Source organism: Python bivittatus, unplaced genomic scaffold, assembly GCF_059951505.1.
Source record: "Python bivittatus isolate LINGU-HERP-01145 unplaced genomic scaffold, Pbiv_v1 ctg000850_np1212, whole genome shotgun sequence".
In the NCBI taxonomy this organism is placed as follows: Eukaryota; Metazoa; Chordata; class Lepidosauria; order Squamata; family Pythonidae; genus Python; species Python bivittatus.
The window spans coordinates 29,684,159-29,695,234 of record NW_028277112.1 but is presented as its reverse complement, the minus strand read 5'-3'; the positions used below and the strand labels follow the sequence as shown (position 1 = coordinate 29,695,234).

General features: G+C 36.0%; 1 protein-coding gene across 1 annotated transcript in view; it reads right to left on the bottom strand.

Moving 5' to 3' along the window:
* Window positions 1-368: 368 nt before the first annotated feature.
* The window catches only part of ROR2 (ROR family WNT receptor 2), a 121,121-nt gene continuing 110,413 nt past the window's right edge, over window positions 369-11,076 (bottom strand). Inside the window, exons 6-9 of the mRNA XM_088129986.1 lie at window positions 10,361-10,675; window positions 7,025-7,270; window positions 4,122-4,324; window positions 369-3,750 (exon numbers count right to left, since the gene is read on the bottom strand). Of these exons, the coding sequence (XP_087986112.1) occupies window positions 2,308-3,750; window positions 4,122-4,324; window positions 7,025-7,270; window positions 10,361-10,675 (2,207 nt within the window). The 3' untranslated portion in view covers window positions 369-2,307. The remainder of the gene's footprint in view (window positions 3,751-4,121; window positions 4,325-7,024; window positions 7,271-10,360; window positions 10,676-11,076) is intronic.

Here is an 11,076-nt window from a genome sequence, read left to right as displayed (position 1 = left end):
AGCTACATTACACCTTCAGAAACCATAGGAAATCAGAGGTCTTTGGTCAATTTCCTCTTCCTGCTTAGATATGTAGCTATAGTTCAACAACAAAAAAATGTTGACAACATGGATAAATGTAATGCATCAAAAGCTGTGATAATGCATAATTCTGGAACTGTTTTTATCTTTCTGTTCGCTACTGACAACCAGCTAGAATATATGTTCTGATTCTGGCTAACTTTCCCTTTGAGATAGCAAAATATATATATTCTGGCAAATTGAACAATATTTTAAACATGGATACTATTCCAACTCACTTAGAGAGTGAATAGTATTTATTCAACAGATATTCAGTCAAGAATTTTAAAAAATACAAATGATCTATGATGGTAATGCAATATAGAAGCAAGCACCAGGTCATATTTTCTGTTAAAGAGTCAAGATTACTTTGAGACAATACATTTCAGCACCAGGATCAAAGATTTATTTATACCATCCTTTTCTCCACTCATTATCTTCTCATTATCTTCTTCCTATTCATTGTTGTGCCCTTGTAGTAATATTATGATAGGGAATTTTAGAGATATAGAAATTGAGACTAGGGAATAAAGATGCACGGTATCTAAAAAATGCTGATGGCGCAGTCTCTCTTTACATTATAGGATTATTTATATGGACAGATAAACACTAATTTCATTTGTCCTCTGTTTCAAATTCCTTTAAGCAAGGCTTTTAAAAAAATCAAGGCCCCAAGTTCACTTGATTTTATAGTATCAAATTTCAACACAATTTAAAAAGTAAATTTCAATTTATTTAAATGATTTATTAATAGTCTCCAACTCACACTTATATTAACAAGCGAGAGAGTTTTTCATTGTTTAACTACCAGTGCATAGCCAAATTCAAAAGAAACTACAAATAAGAACAGCTCCTGTCACTACCATGGGCTTCAGATCACAATGATACACCTTAAGGAAATCCAAATGTTCTTAGGAAAAGTACAGTTTAACAAGTAAAATATAACAACAACAAAAAAGACTTTCCATTTTTACTTTTTTCTCTTTTTTTGCAACACGTTAAAATTAATCACCACTGATGTGTTGCTTGGTTAGTTAATGTACTGAATGTATAGCCTAAAACATTAATTTATATTTGGCTACAATATAATGTGATTCAGGGAGAATTCATGCTACAGAAATTTCTGTGAAATGTATGGACCAGTTTTATCAGCATACCAAAGTGTACAAAGTTCCAATCCCAATAAAATACTATTAATCATAATTATATAAGCATTTAAAAAACCAAATGTTGCAATTAGAAAAAAAAACATTAAATGTACGAAAACATAAATTACATTTCAAAATCTGTACATGATTCATCTCACAATAAGACATTAATAACATACAAATACACTCTGTACAAAATCACTTATTTCGGTTAAGAATCTACAATCACTATTCTTTAAAAATGAAGGACATATGTGCATTTGTCTAGTACCATCTTAACTAAAAGAAAATGAATTGACAATCCAGACTGATCACTGCGATCTCTAGCACCATCTTAAAGAAAAATAAAGTAAGAGTTGTAGTGATCAGTGAGATCAACGAAATATGGTGATCTATTTCTGAAACGTTTTATTAGAATTTGACTTTGGACAGGCAGAAGGGGTTGGCTTAAGTTAGTGCATAGCCTACACCTGTCATTTCTTTGGGGTAGCAAAATATACTTCCTGCTAAATCAGGTCAAACTTCAAACATAAAAATAATTATCTGATTTCTGTAGGAAAAGATTGGCCACTGAGAGAAATGTTTCTGTTGTTCTGCTCCTTACCTGTACCTTAACTATATATGAATAATTCCCTTGAAAGTTTATTGCATCAGTAAGATACGCGGGAGTTATTTGTTTTTTTGTTTTTGTTTTTACATTTTGGGCATCTTTTCACACGCAGAACAATCCCAAGTTAGCTCTATTTTTTTTGGTTACTGATTTAACCAGAATTCATTAAAAATACAATCAGAGTTCAAGATATACATGATGTGCAATGCATTTCTACTATATGTTGCACAGCAACAGTATATTATAAAAGCAGCCTCCCTGCAAGAGCTGTATTCAACCCTAGATTTAAAAATAACTATTCTATAACATGTATGAAAATTTCTCCTGGAAAAAAATCCATTAAAACGGTATATCAATATTACTGCATTTATGTAGCTTTTGGGTAGATAGGAGTCTGAAGAAAAACACTGATTGTATAAATTGGAAGAACTATAGTCTTCAAAAAACTAAAAAGAAGTCCAATATTGTCCCTGTGATAAGGCAACATCCTTAGGATTCTGACTGAAATTCTGTCTCATCCATCTGAAGAGTGTCATTATCACCCAACAATTCTGTTTCAGGCACAGAGCCCTCTTCTTCTTCCTCTTCCTGGACCAAACTCTGAGCAATATCTTCTGTCACATTATGTGCCTCTTCTACTCCTTCGGTCAGCAGAGCAGCCCTGTCAGCCATGGAAGCATTGGAGGGAGCAGTTGTTACATACCCTGTACTTGTAGAACCACTCCCACTATGGTGGGAGGCTGGCTTTGGAATCATCTGAGGAGCCATTTGTTGAGGAGCCATCTGCATTGGGATTTGGACAGGATAAAAATTTGGCAAATACGCTCCATAGGCTGGCATTGGTTGGTAACCATTGACAGGAATGTAAAGTTGAGGAGGTGGGACCATTGGTCTTATCTGTCCTTTCATTGGTATGAACTGTGGCTGAGAGAAAGCTTGAGTTTTCTGCTTTGGCCCAACATACCTGGCATTGCTTACATTACTAACAGGGCTTGTACTGAGGGAACTGGTTTGTGTAGTGTTGCTTGCACCAGAGGTTTGCGCAGAACTGTTGTAATTTGACAGGTTTCCCCATGTTCTCAGTCTGTTGTGGATATCTTTGAATCTTGGTCTTCTATTGGGAAATTCATTCCAACATTCTAACATCAGTGAGTACATCCATGCAGGACAGTCATCTGGGCATGGCAAAACCTGCCTATTTCTAATCATCTCAATGACATCTTGATTGGAATAGCCACAGTAAGGCTGCAAGCCATAGCTGAAGATCTCCCACAGCACTACTCCGTAAGACCAGATGTCAGAATCAATTGAAAATTTGCCATACATGATTGCTTCAGGGGACATCCATCGAATAGGAAGAGGATTATTTCCCATTAGTTTATAGTAATCAGCAGAATAAACTTCCCTGAAAAGACCTAAATCAGATATTTTCACACTGAGTTTATCAAAGACAAGTACATTTCTGGTGGCCAAATCTTTGTGGACCACATGGTGGCTTGAGAGATATTCCATTCCTGATGCTATCTGAGTTACAATGTGAAAAAAATCAGCTGGCTCTAATGTTGATTTCACTGTCTTATCATCATCAGTGCTACCAACATCAGAGTGGGGAGATCTTATAACAAGGAACTCATGGAGATCACTATGAGCACAATAGCTAAAAATCATACTGATGGGCTGTTCTTTGGTCACTATTCCCAGTAAACAAACTATATTGGGATGTTGTAATCTTGATCTCATCATTGCTTCATGTTTAAATTCTTCTCGGAGAGTTAAATCTGCTTTATCCTTGAGTGTTTTGATAGCAACTGTTTGTGTTTGCTCCCCTGGAGCTGTACCAAATAGGTGACCCTTATAAACTTTTCCAAACTTCTCTTCACCCAGCTCTTCCATAAATCTCACAGTTGAAAGGCTGATCTCTTTTAGTTTATTCTGAAAGTAAAAAGAGTCACAGGATAAGTTACTGGTCCTCTTTATTAGAAACCTTAGCAGCAAATAAATGATGAAAATCCAAGTTAAAATTAAAGGCTATGGTTACATTTATATTAAGCCGATTAAATGCACAGAATTTGTTTCAAGGACTTTTGCTACCTTGGCATCTTTCTGCACCTGGACTGAGGTCAAACAAATGAGAAATGAAGAAATGAAGAAGAACATACTGGAAGCTTTGATATGGTCAAGAAATTTCAAATTGAAATGTCCCAGCTGAAGATTCCAGAACAATATTAAATGTCATTATGTTTATGATGTAAAATAATGTGTGTGTGTGTGTGTGTGTGTGTGTGTGTGTTTGTATAAGTTACCTGTTTGTGCTGATTAATGAGCGGCATTTCCATATCCTGGCTGGGAGATGCCATCAACTGACGACGCTGTGGAGTAGTAGCAGATGCCTTCTGTTTGTTTCTACACATGCAGACCAAGAAGAAAAGGCAGGCGATAACTAGAGGGATGGCTATGCTTGGAACCAGGATGTAGAGGATGCCCATTTTGCTGTTGTCACGTGGGCCTGTTAGATTAAAAAGTATTGCATGTTTTCAGACTGAGTTCAAAAGCAATGCAAATAATTTTTTTACTGCAAGGACAGATAATGAATATAGCCAACAGCAGTATGTAATACAATCTTACACACTCCTCTGTAACATAAGCCACAGTGGACACAAAGGGCTGATCTCAAATAAAAAGCAGGGAATTGAGTGATTAGTATATATTTCAACACTACCTATATGGTCAGTTTTACCAAGGCATATCATTAAGCCTCAGACCCAGTGGTTTGTTATAACATTTTGATGCACACCTAATTTTTTGCCCACAGATTGCACAATGGAAAAGCATCCCAATTTTTTCCCTTGTTAAGTATCAAATCAAATCTTTATTACAGTCATAGACCAGCATAAGGAGGGGACGAGCATAAGGAGTATGGGATACAATCATTAAGATAGATTAAGAGTAAAAATAAAAAGCTAAAAAATCATAAAAAGCTAGAAGATATAAAATATATACATTAAAAACTAAAAGTACATATAAAAAATAAGAATCTAAAAGAATGGATAGGAGCATTAGATGGGTGTAGAACATAAAAGGTTAGTATGTGGAAGACTATATCTCTCAAGCTACAAAGCACTCTAATATGGCAAACTAGGCGCTCATTAAATCTAGTGTAGGAACTAAGGCCCAAACTTGGGGCTCAAGTAAATAGGATGCTGGAATCAAGAGAGCAGGAGTGGGGAAGTGAAGCTTGCTTATGAGCCAAACTGTCTTGCCCACTTAAAGGACTGGGTGACCCAGGGAGTGGAGTTCAAACCACTACCCTAGACTTTCCTCTATGTAAAATGAAGGCGCACTTGTTCTCTTCTTCTGCTCTCCAATTAGAACTCTTTCCCTTTCTGCACTGAAAAGGAAGTAACTGTTCCCTTTCACCATCATTCTATGAAACAGAAGGCACACTGTGCTTGGAGAAGAGAGGGACAATCTGAGATCTGTTCTCTACCATCCCATTGTGCAGAATGAAAACAGGTTTACGTTAAAACCAAGCGCATTTCAAATGAACGTTAGTCAAAACTTTCCAATGGTAAGAACTGGATGGATAGTGAAGCTCAATTATCTTGAGAACTGGTGAGATTCCCTTCACTGCATGGCTCGGACTTCCTGCACTGAGTTGGGAGTTGGATCTGATGATCTAAATGGCCTTTTTAAACTCTGATTTTATCTTGTTTTTCTTTGCACAGAGTACCTTTTCCCAAGCAGGGGGGCAGTGAGTAATTGTCCCTTGTCTTCTACTGCACAGTACCAGAGTGTGGAGAGGAAGCAGAAAGTAAAGAAAGGACAGAGAAGAATGGGTGGAAGCAAAAAGTGAATGGAAAGTATGGGAGTTTTTGGGAAGAACCCTGCTTATACTCAAGCAAAATTAAGTGGACTTTGGGCTAGAGTGAACCCAGCACTCAAATATATGTTTGGCACAGTAGTACAACCTTATTTGAGTCGCATCTAGTTTAATATTTATATCCTGTTCTTTTAGGAAAGAACAAACACGCCACAAAGGAGGACATAAAAAGGAAAATAAAATTAAAGCAAAGTTCAAACCAATAAATTGGTTTTAGTCATAATGAATATTAGTGAGGCATTATTCAAAGCCATGACCGGGTTCCCATTTTTATTATTATTCTCAAAGATCTGACACTTTAGCTCTGCATCAGAATGAACCAGTGGCACCTGAGGGGACTTTCCTATATACCATGCATTTGTATGATAACATTTGAGAACATACTACTAAATGTATATATTTTTTTTCACATTACACAAAGAATTGTTTAAAGCCACAGTACAAAGAATCATTCCTGATCTCATTTGGAAATAACATTAAATCACAGTTTAATGTCTCCCTAGTCCCACCCACCAGTACCCTTTGGGACACAGTGAAAAACCTGAAAGCAGCAAACGTTCAGCGTAAGAGGTTATTCCAATATATGTGTCTCTATAGCCTCATATCTTACCATTTCCATCTATTTTCATTTTAGGGCCAGCAACATATTCTAAGAAAAACTAGCAAAAATTTAAAAACATAAAATCCTACCACTGCCTGCACAAATTATATAGTGCTCTCATGCTGCAAGGCAACAGGCCAAAGCATGCCCATCCATACCATATATAAGCAAACCGTGCAAAGAGGTGTCTGGGTTCTGTATTTCTGAACTGAACAACTATATATTGAACCTCTTAATATTTTCTCTTAAGCATCTTAAAGGCATCATAGCCATGTCTACTCCTCACACTATTTTTTACTTTCTTTGTCCCTGGATTAGAATGCACTACTTGGATCAAATATCCTTCTTCACTGGACAGAAATCCAGCCAAACTTTTTCTGTCAACAACAGAATGCCAAGATTATACTTGGTACAGATGAACAACTGCTACATCACCCCAGAAGAATTATTAGACAAATCTGCTGCACCACATGACAAATTTGCATGATTTTTCCAAGTCTTCAGTCTCTACCTCCTTTAAACCAAAAAATAACAGGTGTGGTCCAGGCCAACTGGTTACCTGCCCTTAGGGTCAGTGTCAATCAATACATGATACCTTAATAGGAAACTAATTTTTGGATTAATTTCATTTATAAAAACAGTAACAAAAAAGATTTAACCATAATTCATGCTTGAATAATTTTTACTACAAATATTCTAGAAATGGTAAAAAAAAAAATACATACTACATGAAGGTACTTCACACAGTTCCATGCGTATGTTTTTGTTCTGAGTAAAACACCAAGGCCCTTCCATCTGGCTTCCAGGATTGCGGCAATAAGCATGCCCACCTCCAAGCTCAGGAAATTCTGTACTTGTCAAGTCATGGGAGTGAGGATGTTGGGAATCCCAGTACTGACAATTGTGGCCTGACTTTGTGACACTGACAGTTCCTCTGTAATCTGCACCAGAGCCATTGTAACACTGGTGATCTGCAAAAAAGTGAATTTAACAAGAGATACATGAACAATAAGAAATGCTCCCATTCCTTCTCTCTGCATAGTAAATCTGTTTCTTTGCTACGTATGTAAGATAGGATGATGCAACACAGAAATATATGTAACCAGCAGCCTTACATAGCACACTCTGTGTTTCTGCAGGAGTTTCCTTAATCCCTGGTTTGGGATTAAGATCAGCTGCTTGTTCTATAAGCAAAATATGTGGAAAAGAACTGAGCTTGCAGAAACAAGTTAGCTAAGAAGTATAAGTTTCCTATGAGCTTTATTCCTAAGGAAGCAATTCAGGAATTAACTAGAACATCAGTGCCAACAATACTGTGTCTCAACTGCTTCACTTGCTCAAAATGTATCCTACCAGAGTTACCATCTTTAAGATATCTCTATCCCCCCCCCAGCCCCCCATTTAGTTTCTTCCATCTCTTCTCTCTCCCATTTTTTCCCTCTTAGATCTTTCTCTTGCAAATGTATTACTACCAAGCACCATTTTTATTTGTATACTATATCTGACCTAGTTGCAAAAGATTATCTGTCTCTTTTTCCACCAAACTTATTTCACTGCAGTTTTAATGCTTTGAGCGCCTCACAACAGTGACAGATTGTACCCCCTCCACACTGTGTGCACATGGGATATTTCTGAAGCAAGCGCAACTTAAAGCAGGTAGCTTCAAGAAGGGCATCCTTTGCTTTCAGGGAGGTCTGGCAACTGGTCAGGTGCTTCAGGTAGCCTCTACATTCTTCTGACAATAATCCTTCACACTGTACAGATGAGAAGCAGAGAGAAAGTTTTCATCTGGGCTATTCCTCTTTCTCAAATCTGTATCCTCCCTCCAAGTCAGTTCCAAGCAGTCAAGAAAAGGCAAAAATTTCTTTTTTAAAAAAATAATAATAATTTTTATTAAAGTTTAAAAATACAGGCATAAAAATTAATACAAACTAAGAAAAATATAAAAAGAATAAAAAAGAATAAAAAATGCAAAGAGAAAAGAAGAAAAAAGGGGGAAGAAAAATATATATAAAGAAAAAAGAAAAAAAGAATATATAAAGAAATGACTTCCCCCTTCATCAAGATAAGCACAATTTCAGTAACTTATCACCTTCTCTAAAATTTCAACCATCTTCATTCTCTTCATCCCATATCTCATCGTTTATCTATTAGTAAATAATAAAATCTCATCATTCAATCTTAATCAGCAAAAGTCCATTAAGAGTTACCAGAAATAAATAAATAAATAAATAAATATCCATCCATCCATCCATCCATCCATCCATCCATCCATCCATCCATCCATCACATTAAACAAGTAAATCAATTTCATTTCATTTCCTTTATACAGTAACTTATTTTTTCTAAAAATACAACCAAGAAAATCTCTTCTTCCCATTTTTATTTTATATCTTTAATCAAACCTATAAAAGCTCATTGTTCAAACTTAATTTAAAAAATTCCATTACTAGAAAATCTTAATCTCTAAACTCTTCAAATAATATCCCACAAATTAATCATTTTCTCTTCATCTCCCGTCAGAAATTCCTTTGCAAATTTAACACTTTCTTTCAGTTTTAACATCATAACCCATCCCTTTCTCTAATCATACAACAAAAATCTCTTCTCTCCATATCTTATCAAATAGCAAACTTCTAAGATCTCATCATTCAGTCCTGGTAAAAAAAAAAATCCATTAAAAACTACTAGAAGAAAAGACATATATTTTAACCTTGATAGAACAAACCAACTTTATAAACCTTCTTTTTGGTTTTAAAAATCTTGATTTTTATTCCTTTTAAGTAAATGTCCCAAAAGCTGATTTCTTTTCATCCTCTCTTTATCTTTTCTCAGAAACTCCTTCATAAGGGTAACACATCTCTTCTGTAAATCCAAAATAAGTTGTCCAAGTCACTCTTCTGTGTTGAAATCCACACATCCAAGTCACTGTTCTGATTTATTATTCGTATGTCCCTTTTAGATATTAAAACACGAACCGGTTTCATTTGTAAGTCCTGTGTGGCATCTTTGTCCATAGCATTCTGGCATTCTATCGTTTTTAAATCCATATCCAAAACAGCCTGATTCTCAGTTGTATCTTCTTCTATCTCCTCTTTAAAACCCATTTTATAGTATCAGACAATCTTAAGAGAGAGCTCTGACTACATTGTTGCCAAATATCCTTGAAATCTTCCAGAGTTAAATTACTTTTCTCCATTCTGTATTAGTGGGTCTTCTCCTTTAATTGTAATCTTTAGTTCTTTCTGGTTCCCTCTAGTAACCAGGCATCAAGGTCTCCTTTTATCACATTTCTTTCTAATCCACACCATTTTCCCATGGAAAGATCTCTTAAACTTCACTTCAAGATCTTAATATATATTTTAATAGGATTTTAAACAACCCACAGGAAGGATTCTTATAGTTAATTTCAAAATCTTATTTCCAGTCAAACTAGCCCCTTAGTCTGTTTATAACTTTCCAAAATCAACATTCTAATCACCCTTTTGCTGCTTATTTCCAAATTAAAAAAAACAAACTTTAAGTTCTTAAACTTACATGAAACTTCTTTCATTAAGGATAGAAGGAAAATCACCCAGTAAAATAAAACTTGTCTTTCTGAAGATTCTTAGTGTCCAAAAATCAATTTACAAGCCATTTACAAAAGTGATTAAGAAAGGAAGTGGGCAAACCCAGTGTCTCTTTGAAGGCTCCAAACTGCGGCTTGGGCAAACTGACTCTCCCAGAGCTCTAAAAACACTGTTTTACGGTCTCGTTGCAGTGAGCCTCTCTAAGGAGTCTTATGGGCGATCCCAAGTCCTTTTCTTTGTCCGGGGAGGAATTTTGAAATGCTGATATGTTTGTCAGCTCCTTGTTCTGCCACGTCGTTGGCTCAGCTGAAAGCAAAGCCACCTTCAGTTCGCCATTGGTTCCCCAGAAGTCCAATAAAAGGCAAAAAATTCAAATGAGTTAAATTTTGGAAACACAAGCATACATTCGGAAATGGCATTCTGATAAAAAATCCATACTAATTTTGGATTAAACAAATAGAAAAGCAGAAAGAAAATGCAACCATAACTTACATCTATTGAGCCGTTCCACAGGAATTCCAATTTTTATACAGTTGGCAGCTTCCAAAGAATCAGGCAGTGGCAGGTCCTCACATTTAGGTGGCTGGAGCTGCATCAGAATGAGGGGGTTGGATCTAGCAATGTTGTACTCCTGCCGACAAAGATCATTCTCTAGAACTTCACACTCATCACGACATAGCTCTCTAGGCTTAGGTGTCCGGGAACGCTCATCACACAGTGGAAACACAAAGTGACAAAAAGATGGGATGGCAAACTGGGAACACTGATCAGATAAATGGGTGGATGTGCCGATCATGGTAAATGCAGCTGGAAAACAGACAGAAAAGCCAATAATTAAGATTCAGTTTATATAATAAATGAACACCAGTACAATATAATTGTTTTTATGTATTTGGAGTAACTTCAAGCCAAACTACTAAGGGCATTCATAAAAAGTAACTTATCTAGAACAGAGAGCAGATACACTGTCAAAGCCTTTATATATTTTGACACATAATGTTAACAAGATTCCAGGAAAATGCTATATTGAACTAACTGTGGAGATCCATTTTCTAGCGTGCTAAAAATCGATATAGCATCCAGCCAACCCAGTCAGTATTGAGATGGGAAAACATTTCAGGGCTCCATCTATAACTAGAGCATGTAGTTTTTTCACATATTTCTAATTTGTTAAGTGTTTTGTCTTTGATTTATTTTTCTGGCATCAT